Source organism: Phaethon aethereus, assembly GCF_964289735.1.
Source record: "Phaethon aethereus genome assembly, chromosome: 2".
NCBI lineage: Eukaryota > Metazoa > Chordata > Aves > Phaethontiformes > Phaethontidae > Phaethon > Phaethon aethereus.
In genome coordinates this window covers 80,961,949-80,980,961 of record NC_138582.1, presented here as the reverse complement: position 1 = coordinate 80,980,961, position 19,013 = coordinate 80,961,949, and the positions used below count along the sequence as shown (strand labels likewise).

General features: G+C 38.6%; 1 protein-coding gene across 1 annotated transcript in view; it reads left to right on the top strand.

The window, feature by feature from the left end:
* Positions 1-19,013, top strand: part of SEMA5A (semaphorin 5A) — a gene marked incomplete at both ends in the record, with an annotated part of 362,797 nt that overhangs the window by 99,733 nt on the left and 244,051 nt on the right. Inside the window, 1 exon segment of the mRNA XM_082015378.1 lies at positions 15,335-15,533. Coding sequence (XP_081871504.1) covers positions 15,335-15,533 — 199 coding nt within the window.

Here is a 19,013-nt window from a genome sequence, read left to right as displayed (position 1 = left end):
CTGTGTTCCCTGTACAGTCTGTACTGTCTGTCAGAGAGCGAGGAATTACCAAAATACTTTTTCTCACTACCTAAGTCCTAGGGACACCCGTTTTGGTGTAGAGACAGTAGACTTTGTGGGGAGAGATAGCAAAATGAAATGGCAAAGCCTCAAGAGAGTACAAAGAGAATGAGAAAAGAGTGCTGAACTTGGAGATACTTTTGTGTTTGCAAATTAACTTGAAAGGCAAAATATTGGAGTTACGTTATGACGATTAGGGAGGCAAGACTAAAACTGACAGAGTTGCATAATCATAGCAGTTGAAATGGCCAAAACAGATAAGAATGCTGGAAGAGAGAGGGTCATGGGAGAAGATTAGTGCAAAATAGGTAAATTGAACTGAAGGAATTGAATGGGAAGAGGTAAGGAGGAATAAGAAGTTACTGAAGAAGGTTCCTAAGAATTAATAGGATTTTAGGATCTTAGAGAGGAACAGACACTGAAAATGAAAGAAACCATGTCTTTGGTTTTCAATCAGTGGTTTATAGACCTGAGATGGATGGATCCTTGCAAGTATTAAAGAGTGTTTAAATTTCCTGTACCGGTATCCGTACTTCCTCTGGTAAGTTTTCGAAGGGGGCTTGAAATTAAAAAACACAGGAAGGGAGAGCAACGGTTTTTCATTAGATTAAAAAGGATAGTTGCTCTTGGTAAAAATGATTTTTTTTAAAACAGTAGCAAAAATGAGACTAAAGCAGCTGAAATGGAGACTCAAAGGATTTCTAAGTAACATGGCCAAAACTTGCAAAGGCAAAGATGACATGAGTATTTCAAATAGTGACATACAGAGTACTGAGGAAAGAGTATTTTTCTTGCAGGAAGAGGGGATACAACGATGTGGTTTTAGATAAATGGAGGGTAATTGCAGAATACGAGCAGTTACAAGGGAAAAAGGAATATAACATAGGTCATTACCAATTAAAAGTATTGCTTAGGCCAGCCATTTCCAACCCACCTAATTCTTTGAGCTCATCCATCTGTGAAGGAGAGTCCTTCCTCATGGCCCTTCTAACTCTTCTGGTGTTTTCCTTGTGGCACTGTGTGTGCAGTGATGGGAAGTTTCCCTTTGTGCCAGGCTTGGGGAATTTTAACAAATGAAGCATAACAATGAAGTGCTCATTAGTAGTAGTTGTTGCTGTTTGTAAAAAGGAACCTGCATTGCTTCAAAGCAGCAACAGCAATTTCAGAGTGGCATGAAGGAGCTTCATTCTCTTTCATAAACTCCGTGCCTGGTAGGTAACATAACTGCAGACCACTGAGCTGCAAACAGCTTTGTACTGAAGTGAAGAATTGTGCTGTACTTGACTCTGCATATAAGGTGAAGGAGGATCAGAGAGGCATGGATGAGGTCACTGTGTCTGATGGAAAGACCCTTTGTTTCTTGCTACAGGGAATGAGTCTCTTCCCATTAAAGCCTGTTGTTAAATCTTTGAGATTAATGGCATCTAGAAGCACGGTTTTAACACCTGGTGTGAAACTAAATGGTCTTTGATTTATAATTTTAATCTCTTTTTTTTTTTCTTCTTCTCAAAAATCTAGTTAGGAATAAGGTTCAACTTCCCCCACCAGCAGAACTGCACTCCCCCAGGTCTCACTTCTTGCAACAGAGATATAGCCTTTAAGTATTCCAGATATCTGTCAATTGCCTGAAGTCTCATGGTTTGCTTTCTCTAGTCTTGATCATTGAGAATGTCAAAAGAATTTGGAGAAAAGAGCACTGTTTTGAGACCCTTTGAGCTGTCTCTGTTGATCCAGGTTTGGTGTATTTATGGATTTTTTTTTTTTTGTTTGGGTTTTTTTTCTTTTTTGCACATGGCACATGTTTTTGTACTTGCAGTGTGTGCATTAATGTAGTGTGTATAGTCTGTTCTGGAAGCCCTTTCTGCAACAACATTGCAAGCAGTTTGAATTATTTTTCACTCAGCTTCAGGTTGCATCTTTATAAAATATGGTGGAATCCAGTGCTGGAAAACATGCAAGACTGACAGCCCTGGAAATTGAAATCCCTGTTTATCCATGGACTAGATAGCATAGCCTAGCTGGAGCAAACTCTATACCTTGGCAGTACAACTCATGATTAACCTGCTGAGATGACCTCTGCTTCAGTTATTTGTTATTTATAGAGCACTGAAGGTTTGCAAAGACTTTGCACAGTGAGAGTGTGATGTTCCAATTTGTGTTGTCAATATCTTTCTATATGATGTGTTTATTACAGTATAAATATAGATTTGTGTATTTATTTTTATGTGTAATTTTTTTGCTTTAAGCAGCAAAAAACTGTGAACTCTGCACTGAATTTCCTATGTAAAAAAGATGTGTTTGTCTATATTTATATTATTAGTCATAGAAATTGATAGGGCTACAGTGATGGAACTAATACATGATAAATTGTGATCTTTTATATTAAAAAAGTTAACAATTTAAAAACCAGAATGCATCATGGTGACTTTAGCAATACAGGTTTTCTGCTAGATCACTCTGCGACCGTCCCATCAACATCATAGTGAAGTGGTACATAACAGAGGGGAGAGTTGGACAGGTATGAAAGGATGGGAGGGAACCTGTTGCTGTATACGGCTATGCTTTTGGGACTCTCAGTAGCGTGGAAGTTCCATCCTCTCTCTGGAGTGAAGCGTGCTGAGGTAGAGCATAGCAAGCACACCTTGCTAGAAAGTTTGTTATTACTCTTTGATAAGTTCAGTATAACTCACATTTTAAATCTGTCTTCTTGAGTTAGACATTTCCTAATGCTCATGTAAATGGTCATTTTTTTTAGTTGGCCAGATACAAGTTTCTTGTTTTGTTTGGTGTTTTTTGTGTCCAGTCTTTTTTCCTTTTTGCCCCTTTCTAGGTCAAATTCTGCATTTCGTTATTACACAAGGCTCCCAGTGGAAAGGCCTTGCATCCTCAGCGTTTACCTTTTGGGCTCTTTATTTTGAATTCCAACAATTCCATTCCATAGACCCTTCTCATACCTATGATGCTTGTATCTTTTTGCACCACTGTTATGTGAACTGACACTTTTCTGTTCTGACTTAATATTTTTTCAACACCACACCTGCAGCCAAAGGGCAGATTTTAGTTGGACTTTTATTTGTAAGACATTTTATTGTACTTGTGTTTTGCCTTGTGTCATTGACAGAGGCCATTTACAAAGGTTTTGTGTGTGGTTTTGGTTTTGTTTTGTTTTGTTTTTTTTTTAATGGCCATTTTCCTTGATACTCCTTCTAGACCCTTACGCTTGGAGTGTTGTTCTGGAAGTAGATTTAACAACTTACTTTCTGTAGTAATATGTAGTAATATGCAAATGACATGAAAGCACAGAGTTGGTAAATAAAGGAGAAGGAATTTAACTGCAAAGGGATTGCCGAAGAGCAGAAGAGGTGGAGATTGTAGGAAATAGGAGCATTCTTAGTACCACTGACAGGCTGAGGAAAGAAGTAAAAACAAATACAGGAAAGGAAAGGTAGTGTTTTAGCATTTTCTGTGTTTGAATTAATACCTTCTGCGGATCAAAGAGGGTTTTGATTCGCTCTGAAAAGAGAGGCACTGAGGTCTACAGTGACTGGAAAGCTGAGCGCAGATGTGACAATATGTCTTGATTTGTAGGGAGGCTAATATATTCCCTTACTTTGAGCTCTACCATTCCTTAGGGCATAGTGGAAGGTGGTGTTCACACAGTGGGATAGCTGGTCACCTGTCTTGGGACACATTAAGAAGGAATAGGCTATTCCACAACTACTTGCAGCATCTTGGGTATGACTTTCCTAACTTTCTTATTTACTTACTTATAGTATGTGCCATGACTCTGCCACATAACCTGCATGATGGGCACTGACTTGTCCTGTCATTATCCGCCAAGGCTCTGTGATGAAAAGATGAGAAACCTGTACAAGGCCTGTGCCATGAACGCATTTGGTATTGTGAGGAATGCAATATATGAGGGTATGAATATATACAGAAAATAGTGCAAAAAGAGGTGCAGGCCATACTATATGGCTTTTGGGTATAGATACTGGTGGTCTCAGGCAACACTAGCTAAGGATGTTCTGACTGCAGGTCCTCCAGCCTTGCAGGATGGTGTGCTGGAGAGCTGGTGCAGTGGGGAGGGAGGTTTTCCATAGGCTATTGCTATGACACTAGTGAGTGTACTGTATGGCATAAAATGTAGGGGTGGTCAGGAGGTTTCCTTTTAAGCACCTGTGGGGATACTAGAAAATCTGGATGTAAGCAAAACAGCCTACAAAAGCTGAAACAGTGCCTTTATTTTTAGAAAAATCTAAGGGAAGATATACTCATCCTACATGTTTCTATTTATGAGCTGAAGGTGACTTCGACATATTTGGTCTCTGAATCTTAGATTCCTCAAAAGGAGGAGTCTAAAATATGTTTCAGTGTATACAATCTGTGCATACCTACTGTATGCTTGTAAGATTCCAAAGTGATAAACAAAAAATGATGCCTACAAAGCTACAGAAGTCTAAAGTGATTTTGGATATGATGGAGACATCCGTGACACTTCATGTAATTTAGTCTTTGGCTGATGGAAACTGTCAGCCACCGAGAAGCCATTGGGAAAGATGTCACCAAACAAATTGGATTTTCACAACATTGTTAGTTTGTGAAATAACCTTACAGAACAGATTTTTTTTCCTGAAGGCTCTTAAATGGAAATCATTAAAAAGAGCATCATCATTAACAATTAGATAAGACATGGAAATGTAAGTAAGCTAAAATAACTTTTTAAGAGGGTATTTCATACTTGAAAAAAACAAGAGTATTTATCTTCTTTTTTTGAGACACAAATACACAGAGCAGCACAATGTATGCTCAGAAGGAAACCCACAAGAGGCTTCTGTGTATTGAAACAAGTATGTCAAGAGCCATTCCTCATTTAACCTTAGGTTATTTGACATTTCCTTATTTGTTGTTTGACAGCTTCACTGGGTGCATTCCCAATTTCTGTTGTGTCAAGTTTTACTACTTTGAACAGACTTAAAAATAGAACTTAAATTTTTAACAATGATGTTGGAGGAGGAAATTACAGCTATGATTTTTTTCTCTTTAGAAGGATTTTTTTTTTCTTTTATTTTTCCTGTCATGCCATATCATAGGCTATAGCAAAAAATAAATTTGTATTGGCAGGAAGTTCAGGCATGTGCAGGGATGTTCCTCATATCTGTGAAACCTTTATATGTGAATACGTGGGGTTTTAAGAATAAGCATTGTATTAATTTTGAACTTTGCCTTTTGTTTTTAAAACCTCTGATTGGATATTTTAGCTGTAGAATGGTCTTTGAAAATCTTTGTGCCCTCCATTATTTTTAATTTTACCTGGTTTATTCTAGGAAAGGATTTATTAACTTGAAGGGTGTAAAATATGTGTATCTGGATTCAGGATTTAGTGAGAAAGGAAAAAAAGGTAGATGAACTTTCAAAAAGATCTAACAGAAGACATGATTTTCCTTTCAGATTTCTTATGCCAGGGTTTGTCAGGAATAAACACTTCGATGGTTTTGTCAGGGTTTCCTGTGTTTCTGATGGACATCTTCAAAACACATGATGGTTAGCCACACAGTTAATGTTCCTAACTAAAAAGAGGCATGTTTGTATGACGCCTCTGAATTATTTGGGTATTAATGCAACTGAATGTGACACAGAAGGGAGTTGTGTGATTTTTCTGTTGCAGTTCTTGACTGAATCAGAGATCTAAGTGCAAAATCTAGTATGGAAGAGTGTCATATGGATTGGTGGAACCCCTTTGAGCACTACTGCCTATAATCATGGGGTTAAAAGGAACATTAAACCATGCTTTCATTTGTGTATTAAATCTTTTTAAATGTGTGGAAGAACTTTTGCTGGTGTATAAAAATATCTAAATCACCATCTTTTCAGTGGTAATGTTAAAGAGCAAGGGAAGTGAGATAGAAGCTTGCTTACCCCAGGCATTTTATGTAATCAGTGCAGAGACATTGGATGGTTCAGTCAACCTAAGCGTTCTTTGTAGGATACTCTCACTATTGCTTATCCAAGAACTGAAGGAGGAATCCAGAAGCTTGGTGAGATGAATGGGTGTTTTGAGTGCTTACCTTGACAGAAAAGGTATGTATAAATAAATAGGTGGGGAGCAGAAGTGTTCCATAGCAGTGATGTGGGATGGGAGCTCTGAGTTGCCTCACCTCTCCCTTTCCTTCACGTCAGTCTGCTGAACCTTGCTGTCACTTAAGCTGTTGCTGTAAAGAGAGACTATCTTGGTTATTGATGGGAAGAAACAAATCAAAAGCTAGTAATAGGCTAGGAGCTGAGCAGAGTTGGGAGTCTGAAATGTATTTGCAAATGGGGGTGTGGGGATGAGTAGGTTTGACACACAAAAGTGTGTTCTCCTCCACTGTATTTCAGTTGTCAAAGCTGTGACCACCATGCTGAAATGTGTTTAATAACCACTGCCCTTTAAAACTGTACCAAAGAACTGGAGGACTGAACCTACCACAAGAAGGATAAATTTGCCTGTATTATTTAACTGAAGCAGGCTGTCACGGTGGTCATTTCATGACATTTAAGTAGTAACTACTTAAATATAATCTTTATTTTGGAAGTCTGCCTAGTATTAATGTGCCCAATATCCACTAATAGTTTTGTTTTAGCAGTACAATTTTGTACTTTAGGTTGTCGATTCACATTTAAAAATATATTAAGTCCTTATGAAAGCTAAATCCCAAGTACTATCAAGTACTTTTGTACAATGACATACAAAATGGTAGAGAACTGTTTTCAGTTGAATATAATTTTTTTTAAAACCCGGCTATTCGAAGTTGCTGTATTACTGTCTTCCTTCTGGTTTCTCTGACATCCATGTACAAATTTTGGCACGTTTTCCTGTACAATTTACAAATATAAAAAAGTATGTCCAGATGGCTACAGCAATAATCTGTGATGTGATGATGTTCTCTCTTTATTATTCAACATGTACAGTTTAAATCCCTGTGTTGCCTCTTCCTAATTTGTGTAGAATGCAACAGCTAAACTTGCATTACTTTCATATTACGTCTTTTTTACTTCATTAACCTTGCCTTCATTCAAAACTGCTTTTTGTACATCTTCAAGATTTTACACAAATTTTTCATCCAACTCTAACCTTCATCTTCTTCATTCTCCCCTCAGCTGATAAAACTTCCCTCTTCCCAGCTAAATTTTTTCCTGTGTTTATCTCAATACATTGTCTTCTGCTGCTCTGTTGCATGGATCTCCTCCCAATCCTGAACCACTGCCTTTTATTCAACCAAGTCATGTTTTTAAACCTGCTTTATTTTTTAATATAGATCCAGTATAAGACAGTTTATAATAATGTGAAAAGAGAAAGATGACAATGCATCCTAAACTAGAGCATCTCCTCCTTCTCCCATCCTTCATCATACCTGAATTTGGGTAGAGATTATGGCAGAAGGCAAGACGTGTGGCCAGCTTCAAAGCATGAGCTTTTGTAATTTAAGAGTACTTTTTGTTTTATATATAGTGAAGTTTCAGCACACTGTTAATGCAAATTAATAGTCACAGCTTTACTTGTAGTTGTGGCTCTGGTCCTGCATAAATTCCTAAGGAAGTCCAGTTAATGACTCTGTGATTCTGTTGAAATTGAGGTCTTTGCTGACTCATCTATAACCAGGAGACAGATATCTTTCCAAACCATAGGGCTTCATACTAGGTGGGTGAGGGAATATTAAAGAAAAATGCTGTGGACTGGCTATTCTGCGTACTGTTTCTCTTTGTGGTTGCAACTCATGTACTGTAGTACGTGCTTTGTAAAAAGCTGTGCAATGGATTTTCCGTCTCTTACAGTCAGATACCTATGTTCACTTTTCACTAGGCTTTATGAATAACTCGTGAATACAGACTTGTATGTACTGTATGGCAATACAAGTGAATAAAATACACCTACGACTGTCGTGCAGTGCAGAGCTCAGATCTTTGCAGAACATGGGAATGAATGGCCATGCTTGTTCAGAGATGCATCCAGTCCAGCATCTGGTCTCTGACAGGAGCGAACAGCACATGTCTTGGGGAAGAGGGTAAGACCTCAGCAAGCAGCTAGTGGGACTTTTCCTGACTGCTGTTGCAGTACCAGGCTCAGGAAGTCCCTGAATTTCAGATTGCGAAATGGGAGTGTCTAGGTATTTCATAACCATCAGTGTATCCTTTTTCCGAGGATCAGCCCAATCCCATTTTGAAGCTATGTCATTTTTGAAAATCAACAGCATCCTGTGTTCAGACTGTCTGCTGAACTGCTGTTGCTCACAACACCTGAAAGTATGTTTTTACTGATGCACAGCTTGTGTTTTATGCCCTGTTGATGGTGTTGACCATCTTTTGGGCCCTAGGAAAATGTGTTTGGTTTGCCAGTAATAGTACCAACTGGAAAAGGAGCAGGCAAGTGTGGTATAGAGAGAAAGGAGAAGGTGAAATGCAGCAATGTGTGTGTAGATCCCTGAATTGATACATTTCTTCCCTCTCCATTTCCTTTTCCTGCACTAGCTGACACTTCTGCCCTCTCCTGGTTCATTTTGTCTCACTTTGTGCCTTGCCTTTGGCTGTCAAACTTCCTCTAATTTTCCTTCCAACTTTCTGCACTTTTCAGACCTTTATTTGCAAATAATGATTGCCATTTTGTTTTTCCATTAAAGTTATTTTGTAAAGATAAAACTATGCTGGCTTTATAGTCTGTCTGAGGCAGAGAATCCCTCATTCCACCACCTCAGACTGGCTTCTGATGGCCAGATTGGGGATCACAGTTCAGTGGATGTCCCGAGCAATGCGTGGGGGAAGGCGCTCTGGGTGCCTGGACCAGGAGACTAGCTGTGAGGTGAAGGAAACTAAAGGTGGGACTGTGGAGCTTAGGAGGATACCAAAAACGGCCAAGGAGCTAAAGGATAGCTAGGAGAAAAGGGGATTTGAAAAAAAGAGCTGAGATTTTGCTGGAATTTGGGACTAGGCTGCGCTGATTTGACTACCTTTATTCTTGCCTCTAAGCTACTTGCGGTGCTCTTCTGTGTGGACCTGCTGGGTTGGCTGGTGCTTGCTCGAGGAGGCTGTGGTCCACTGGCGCTATGCCCCGCTGCTGAGGCAGACATGCCCACGACATGATAAATGCCATCTGAGGTGTTATTACAGACTTCTTCCTTGACTCAGGCCACTGTTCTTGAAGCAGTCCTTCCTTTGCGGAAATAACAAGTATCACAGCTCTTTGAGCAGCGCTGGAGGACTAGCTTTGATGACAGATTCTTCTTTTATGAGTTGTCACCATCAGCTACAGATATTAGCAGACTTTTGGCAGAATGTCACTATAAATTTAAGGATTGATTTTTGACTGCCTTAGTCAATGACAGCTGATGGGTGACTGCCTCTTGCAGATCTTAAAATTCATGCCACTGCAAAAATGTACGGCAATATTAAAAAAAAAAAAAGTTGAAGGAACTTGGTAATCAGTTTGTTAATTGAAGCTGACTCACTTTATTGAGAATACAAATTAGAAGATGCTTCTCTGCCGCATAGCAAACAGTCTGCATTGCTGGGTCCAGTGATGAGACACGATAGTGTACGGCTGGATTATTTCACTGAAGAAGCTCTATAGCCTCCAGTCTCATCTTGATGTTTAATGAGGTGATCTTTGAGCTATTGCTGTAATGTAATTGTGTATTGGAGTGATATACAAATTGTTTTTCTAAAGCTATACTGAGTAAAGGATGTATTTCAAAATAATTACATTATAAAGAGGCATAGCTTTTATTTGTGCATTTGACAGGGGAACAGGATTAATCACTATAGTAAAAACAAGTGGTTGGTTTTTTTGGAAACGAGATTTAAATTAGTTTTGATATTTATTCATCTTGTGTCTATATATTATTAGCAGAAGGGTGACAAAAAAATGACAGTTAATTTGGGAAAAAAGTGAAATGCAAATGTCTTTGACAAACAACATTCACATTTCTCACTGGAGCAGAGGGGAGCACTGTTATTTTAGACTGATGCAGCCCTCTTGATGCCCCACCCTGCCTCCATCCCTTTTTCCTTCTGGGTCCAGGGCTTGTCACTAGTGGTGTTGCCAGGGCTGGGAGTTGAGAGCGTACACATCGCCTGAGAATCTAGCTAGATGTAAGTGTGATGACAGGGCCTTTTTTACATAGTCCTTTCTCTAGCAATCTTCCTCTCAAATGATTTGTATGAATTTGAGGAGTTTGGCATTAAAAAAATTGAGCCATTACAGAAAAAGGCACTGAGCTATATTATAGGGGTGTTCATGTATTCCAGTTTTATGACCACATGACTGCTGATAGATACCCTTTTTCCCGGTTTGTCTGTATGCTTACTTACAACAGCGTTTTTTTTTTTGCCAAAGCGGAAACAACAGTTCTCTGTGTCTGTTCATCACTTGCAGCAGCAAGCAAATGTTCTTTTCTTTTAATAAATTGTAAAAAGGTGCCACTAGCAGTACAGTAGACAAACTAGGTATTTTTAATAAAATTGTCACGACCAAAGATGAAATAATTTCTACTAACTGTTTTAAAGTGTGTACAGTAGCAATATGGGACGATATCTTTCTTTGGACTCATAATTCCGTTCTAATAAACCCACACAACATATAGTATGTTCCATTAGACAAGTATTTTTTTTCAGGTTCATGCTTGTGCACAAAGGTGCATGTTATCCAGAGTAGTTTGTTAGCATGAGTAAATTTTTATCAGACTTTCACTATTTTGCAAACCAAGAAGTGGAGCCAAGTGGCCAGGGGAAGTGGAATGAGTCGCTCACAGCAAATTACAGGAGCAGCATCTGTGCGAGTAGGTACTGTTGTCTGTGTAAAGAAAAGCCCAGACCTGCTTCTGGATGCATGTACATGGACCCAGTCCTGCAAATGGCATCTTTTAACCATGCCAAGCTCTGCAGTGTGTATACTCATATTGACGTAAGTTTACTTCATCATTCACTGAAAGTGCTGTTAAACTGACACAGAATCAGCGAAGAAAATTACTTGAAAGCATCTTTGCTGCTGGACAGCTGCAGTTAGTGTGGCAACTCTTCTTTTTTTTACACAGCAACTTATTTTAATCAAACAAAAGAAAAGGTAGTTTATAATTCAGAGGTAGATTGTACTTCCAACGTGTCGTATTTTAACTGATCTAGAAATACTGACATCCTGATTATTTCATTTAAAATATATGATTTCAGTGCCTGGAGGGCATAGTCTCTAAATGAAACTGCTTGGACCTAGCAGTAGCACTTACATGCCTTGCATGCTTAGCTGTGCACACTTTTTCTCTTTAGCAATAGGTGTCTTTTGTTGTCTCAGCTAAAATAGAAAATCTTGAATCGCTGTTCTTTTTCCTCATCAAATACTGTTCGTGGAGAAACTAAATACTAAGTTTGTAAAAGGTCATACCTTTATCTAATGGGCCTTATTCATCTTTGTATTTCTTCTAGGCAAGCCAGATCAAAAAAAAGTGAATGAGGGAGAGAATAAGTGCACAAGACCCTTTAGATATAGAAATAAAGTAATATATTGAAATATAGCACGTTTTATAATTCTGCTTTTCTTTTTTCTTTTTGCAGCCTCAGATTGTTTTACAGACTTGTAAAATGCAATTTGTCAGAAGTCTGATTAAAGATCTGTGCTAGAAAAGCTATACAGATAATATAGATCAACGTGCTGCTCCCCAAGTGTAATAGCGATAGTTAAAAAGATGGTCAGTGTCACTCTTATGGGTATGTTTTGAAAGAGTTTTGACTTGACCATTATATTTCATTGTTGAGAAAGATTTGCATATGGAATTACACAGAAATCAAGGAAACTCGCCTAAGCGTTTCAAGTTTAAGGTTCTCTTGGCTTTTGTGTCTTACGCCCCAGGCTAACTATCGCTTCTTGGCACACTAGTTGCACATTCAGTAAGGAGAAGGGCCTGTTTCAGGACAGACTCCTTTGCCTGCTTCAGACCTTGTGACTCCGTCGGTGTTTCAGAGCTGCGTGGGTGTGCGGTTCGGGTGCTGCCTCCGCAGGCTCGCTCTGGCAGCCGGTGGCTCGGGCAGGGACGGAGCTTGTGCGGCGGCCCTTGCTCGAGGATGCGCAGGAGGGAGCAATCTAACCTCTGCAAATTCTGTGGAACAGGAACTGGTTTTGAAGGCTTTTTCTAAGGTGTCAGTTCATCTGTTCATGCTGTGGGTACATGTTGAAGGTGTTCTGTTTGCTGGGTTTTTTTACGGGGGGGAGGGGGTGGTTTAGGGTGGTGGGTTTTTTGGTTCTTGGGAGGTGTGTGGTTTTTTGTTCGTGTGGTTTGGTTTTTTTTGTTTGGGTTTTGGTTTTTTGTTTCTTTTTTTTTTGTTTTGTTTTGTTTTTGTTTTTTGTTTTGTTTTGTATTTTTTTTTTTCTCTAGCATTGTACTAGGTGCGGTCTCCAGATTCCTTTTTCCCTCTCCTTCTGCGCATACCGCAGTGCAATGAAGTAGATAATGAGTTCCTGTTGCTGCCAGTTTCTCAGCTGACTTAAAGCTTGTCCTTTTCTCATGCAAGAACTTGTGATGGGGTTTCTATCTGCTACCTTGGTTTACTGTTCTCTTGTCTGATTAGAGTCTCTGAAGATTATCCTCTGAGTAGTTGCAAGTAAGCTTCTACTTGCAGTTCCCCACAATGCATTTCATACATCTACAATAATTAATACACTTAAATTAATAAAATATCACAGTACATAAAAAAAGTAGAGGTCGAGGTAGAGAGAAACTGTTACTGTTACTGTTTTTCTCTGAGATATATTCTTAGAAGTGCATTCACATCCTTTGTCTCTTCTTCAAAGTCTAACCTTCTCTTTGGATATTCTGATTGAGAGGAGTGTTTCCTGCCTCCGTTTTTACCATGAGATGCATGCAGTGAGAAAAGGGGTTCAGCTAGGTAGGAGAAAAAAATTCTTTGGCCCCAAAATTCTCCCACAGCATGACTATATATCATACTCTTGATACCTGCAGGATACAGGATATCAGACCTGTCAACATTTACATCTTAGTCCTTATTAATACCAGGATTAGTCCCATGAAAGTCAGTATCCTTTTTGTAATGGAAACCATGATATCCTCAAATATGTACAGATTTAGTATCTGGATGAAGAATACTGGTCCTTTCTTTGTAGAGGAACAGGATTTTCTTTTTGTTGTGACCTGGGTAGAGCTGTTTTTCAAAACTTGGCCTGGGGTATAGGAGCCTGGTTACATAAAGACCACAGGGCTTCATTTACAGCCAGGGAGACAGAGAAGGCTGAGCTTCCAGTACCAATGTTTCATTTTATTCTTTTTTGATTTCTGTCCATTATATTCGCACATTTATGGGTATTTCTGAGACCTTACAAATTAAAAGAAATAAAGTTTGGTTTTTTTTAATGTGAAAGTACCATATTCCTAGGTGTTGGAAAACCTATTGCTGTACTGTGTGCAAGAAAAACAGCTTTTGAGAGTGTGATGTGGTATCTGTCCTTCATTTTGCTTCCTGAATACACATACATAATCTTACAGAAACCTGAATTAGAACTAGCTGTTTGTAATTTGCTTGTGTGATCTGTAAGTTAGTAATATCCCTTAGCTATGACATAACCCACATAAACTGGTGGTATTTGGATAAAAATAGTGCATAATGCTTGAAATGTCACCCTTCCAGAAAGTGAACTATCAAAACATTGGAACAGGCGCTTTATGCCCCTATATATGCGAGTGCATGGAATTTCGATGAGCAGATACTGCCTGCTGTGAGCCACAAGCAATTTATAGGGACAGATTCATATTGGTACGTGACATTATAAGATATATTACTTAGAAAGCTAGGAATATGAATTTAACTGCCTAGAAGCTTCCTCCCCCCCCTTTTTTTTCTGATACATAAGAAAATTTAGCAGAGAAGCTAAAATTGACTATTATATTTATGTACTGCTCAGATGTATTATGTCTATTACTGTTTATTTTAGTTTAAATTAATGAGGATTAGATGTGTCCAGGTCTTAGCTGGAAGGCTTCTAAAGGCAGCAAAATAAAGCAATAAGAGAAGAGCAGTTCATCTTATGACAGCTGGTGCTACAGTAATGGTAGGGAGCAATGTTTACTACCCATTCTGCTTTCTGAGTGTAGCTTTTAAAACACACTGGTCTTACTGTGGAGTATCTTTTAATTAACGGCCCTTTGTTTCATGTGTTTAGGATGTTTGTTTTACACAAGTAGAAAGTTTCCAGCTTATTAAAAAGCTCAGTGCAGTTCAGTGAGATCAAATGTGTTGTAAGTCAGTATTGCTGATTACTTTTTTCCTGAATTGCTCCATTAATTAGCAGAATGACATTTCTGCCATTATGGAGTTGTCTCAAATCTCCAATCCTCTCTCCCCCGAAAGGCAGCGATGTCTCATAACTGTGTGCTATCAGCAAGCAAGCTTATGGGACTCAGTAAATCTGCTAGTAGCAAAAGTTTTTTGAGTGGCAGCGTTAGGTTGTTACTGCTTGTAATGTTTGTTATGATAAAGCTAAAGGAATTGGGTTGGATCTAAAATTATATTGACACTGTGAATATTCTGTTACTTGTAAGTGTCTGGTTATTGGATGTTTCAGAAAATCAGGGAGTTGAAATTTCAACTTTGTTCTGGTACTGAAGGAAAACCATTGTCAGAACTAGTGACCCTCCCTCCTGTAAAGCAAAAGTATGTTGTCAGAGCATAGAGGTGAACCTTGTCCTACCACCTTCTGTGCTGTTATACATACTCTATGGATAGGAAAAAAATACATGTTCTAGGGCTGTTGTTTCATGAAAACAGTCAGTAACGTGAAGGAGCAATTCCCTTCCTACCTTATCCTTGCAAGGAATCAAAGCACTCTTTCCTTTCTGAGGAAGGCAGAGTGAGGGGCAGTGGATCCAAGTCAATGTGGAACATAGGTTTAGATATATTTTCTGTATCTAAAAAAAAAAAATAAAAAATAAAAAAATGTTGCAGAACACTATTTTCCTCATACACATTACAAAATGAAACTTTAAAATAAAAGAGGGGGGGAATGAATAACAGTTTTTGAATCCTGCTAGGTGATAACATAAATGAATACTCCTAAACTGTGTAGCTGATGATAAGTTTATGAAGTAATTAGAGGAGCAGCTGATAGCATACTTTTTTGAAGTCAAATACTACACAGACAGAAAGCAATGTTGTTTTGCTTTGTTTTAAATGTCAAGAATTGTCTAATTTTTTCTGTGGTTTGCTTTTGTGCTGGAGTAAATGTCTTTGAATTCTCCAGGTGCTTTTCCCACATGAGTGCAAGAAGAACAGCCAGTTAAAAGAACTGACTGCTGTGGAGGACAGCATGACCACCATGAAAAGAAGCTGCCTCCTCACACTGCTGTTGACAGGACTTGGGGTATTAGGAATACTGGAGCCAACAACACCACAAGATACCCACTGCCACAGAGCTGAGCACCCAGTTATTGCATACAAAGGTAAGGGGTAAGCGCAAAAAACTTTTCCAGAAGTAAGCTGAGGATTGTGTAATCTGTTCATAGAAACCTTTGTTTTCAATGTATAATGTTATGGGGAAAAAAAAAGAGCATTCAGTGCTGTTATAATAGTTATCTGGACTGTATTCCATACACACTAAATACAATTAGGCTCGCAAAGTTTGCTCACAGTTTGGTGCTGAATGTGTAATTTAAAAGCGGGTGACTCATTTTCTGTGATTAAAACCAGCCTGTGCTGTTGCATGGGGTTGTTCCTTTCCACGTGTAGGACTCCGCATGTGTATACTTCATTTTATGAGGTTGCTCTTGGCCCATTCCTCAAACCCATCTAGGATCCTCTGGGCAGCAGCCCTGCCCTCAAGCTTATCAGTCGTTTCTCTGAATTTGGTGTTATCTGCAAACTTTACAGACTGCACTCTGTTGCCTCCCCTTGGTTGCTGATTAAGGTGTTAAGCAGGACAGGTCCCAGGATCAACCCTTGTGATATTCCACTTGTTATCGGCCTCATGGTGGAGTAAAGTCCATTAAACATTTACTCTCTGGGCTTGATCATCTAACCAGCTTTTTACCCATCTGGTTGTCTCTCTGAAGAGACAGACCGTAACATCCTAACTTGCAGTGAGACAGTGTTGAAAGCCTGGAGATAAATGACATCCCCTGCTCTCCCCTCATCATTAAAACTAGTCATTTTATTATAGAAGGCAATTGGGTTAGTCAGGATTTGCCACCCTTGACAAATCCATGCTGACTGTTCTCAGTCACCTTCTTCTCCATATGTCCAGAAAAGTACATTCCAAGAGGAATAACTCCATAACTTTCCTAGGAACTTAAGTGAAATTGACTGGCCTGTAGTTCCCACAGTTGTTTTACTGCAGTTACTGAGGACCTTCCTTCATCTCTGTGACTCCTTGGAGATGAAGAGTGGTGGTTATCTCTGTGTCTATGGATGCAGCTTGTCTGATCCCATGGATTTATATAGGTTGAGATCTTGGAAATTATCCCTGATTCAGGCCGCATCTACTGCTGGTAGTTCTTGAACCCCTTCGCTAAACACCAGATACTTTTGAGACCTCGTTGGTGAAAACTGAAACAAAGGAGGTGTTGAGTCGCTCAGCATCATGTGTGTGTGCTGGCACTAGATCACCTGCCCAATTCAGCAACAGGCTTATATTTTCCCTGTTTGACCTTTCATTACTTCTGTAGCAGTAGAAGCTGCTCTTGTTGCTCTTGACATTCCGTGCAAGTCTTAAATCCCACTGAGCTTTGTTTAACCTGACGCAATCCTTACATGCCCATGTGGTGTTTCTAAATTATTCCTTGGTCACCTTGTCCCAGCTTACACCTTATGCATACAACCTTTTTACACTGGAGCTCTACCATGAGTTCCTTGCTTTGCCAAGCCAGTCTCTTCATATGTGTGGTTGTCATCTTGAGTATTGGGATGGAACGCTGAGGAACACTTGGAACAAAGCAAAGAACACTTGGAGGATGTTGTCCGTAAAAACCTGACATTTAATAATTTATCTGATTTTTTTTATTTATTGGACTTGAGAGTTTTCCATTAGTGTCGCAACTTAGAATGAGTTCCAAATAGTTTGTAGCTATGAGGATATAGGGATTAAGACGTATTATATTACGTATTGCATTCCTCCTGTTTTTCTAAGAAAGCACATGTGTAATTTTTTTGTTCCAATGAATTAGGATTTATTGAATTTTAATTGAAAAAAGATTTGTTTCCATTCTTTTCATAAAGCTAGAGAGAATAATGTTGTGTTTTCTACAGAAAGTATTTTTGTTCTGGCATTTTAATGGTTTAATAGAAGTAATGGTTACAGCTGTCCCTTTCTCCAATACATTGGAGAATGAACTAAAGTGGTTACATACTGTACCTGGGAACAGCAAACCATCAGTTTATTGTGAACTGATTGGAGGGACCTTTATCTCTCATTTACTGTTGTGCATACTAAATAGTATGATTTGTTCTGATTAAATATTTTATTTTCTTAGTATTAGTGTTGTGTGTATAATTCAGTTTAAAAATGTTTTTATCATAACATGCATACACAATTTGTACATTAAAGTAGCACAGTTAAAATTCTGGCACTTAACTGCTTAATTTCACAAACTAAGGGATCACTGCATGTACCTTTTTTTTTTTGGTATATGCAACTGTAAAAGCAAATAATTGAGACTTATTACCAGACCCATGTACTAAAAGTTGTTTAAAAATGTGTTGTCTTATGAATCTGATTCAGCGAACATTTAGAATAGCTTGAATTTAGCCTGATTCTGCCTTTTAATGTTCTCTGTCATATTTAATTTCTAGTGATGTCCTTCCAGTTCTGAGTTACTATGCTAAGGCTTTTTGGGGACAGAAACCTCCTCTGTCATCGTTTCTGTTGCATCTTTCGGTGAGGCCAGAGGTAGTGTCACAGTTAGAGTTTACTAAACAAAACCAATTCTTTTTTTCTGTAAATATACATGGGAAATAAAATTCCATAGAAGCATTTATTGTCAGGTTGTTATATGAGATTTAGTAATATTTTCAATGTCAAACTCCCTCTTGACTGTTGTGGTAAAATATCATTAATCAGTACATATCCATGACATACCTTAACTTTTATGAACTGACATATCTTGAAAAAATTTTCCTTCACTTAAAAATATTCTGACAAGCTGTAGTTTATACTCACCACAACAATCTGTCAAGAATCCTCAGTAAATTTTAGAAAGTACATGTAGAAACATATTTGCAATACAGTGTACAGTATGTGATAGCTAGTGTCCTGGTTTCCTTAAACCATGACGGCTAGGTAACATAACCGGTGTGGGCACGCAGTAGTTGACTTGTAGTTTCTGGACACAGAAGATAGGAGACCGAAGGAAAAGATGACTGAGAGGTTTGTCTTTGAATCTGTATGTTAGGAATGGACTACTTGGGGTATGAAAGTAGAAAAAAAGAGAGATGTGTGTGAAAAGAGATACTCTCTGAATGAATCTTGTAGCGGGAGTTGGCAGGATTCAGCCATCACTCTTCCTGATTTCTGCATTCCTCCTGCAGCATTTACTGACTTCATGAATGCTACAGGAAAATGCCCTCTGTATCTACTGACGTTATTAGTGCTGCTAGACCAAGAGAGTCCTGAAGTTAATTCTTAACACCTATGAAACTTTTAATTTGAATGCTGCATTAATAACCTATTCTGTAAAATCATCTTATAATAATATTAGATCCACCAGAGCTAAATGCTGTGTGGAATGCTGAACATCAACCAAGGCTGAATGGTATTGAGTGGTAGGTACTTTAAAACTTGTAAACTCAATACTAACTTTATAGAGATATCAACTCTTTTGTTCTATTTATAACTGGCTAAAGCCTTTTTTTGTGTAGTTTCTGGTATGCCAAAATAGCAATGTATTTAGTTGATTTGTCTTCCTTTGAGAGGCATGGTAGATGGAGTA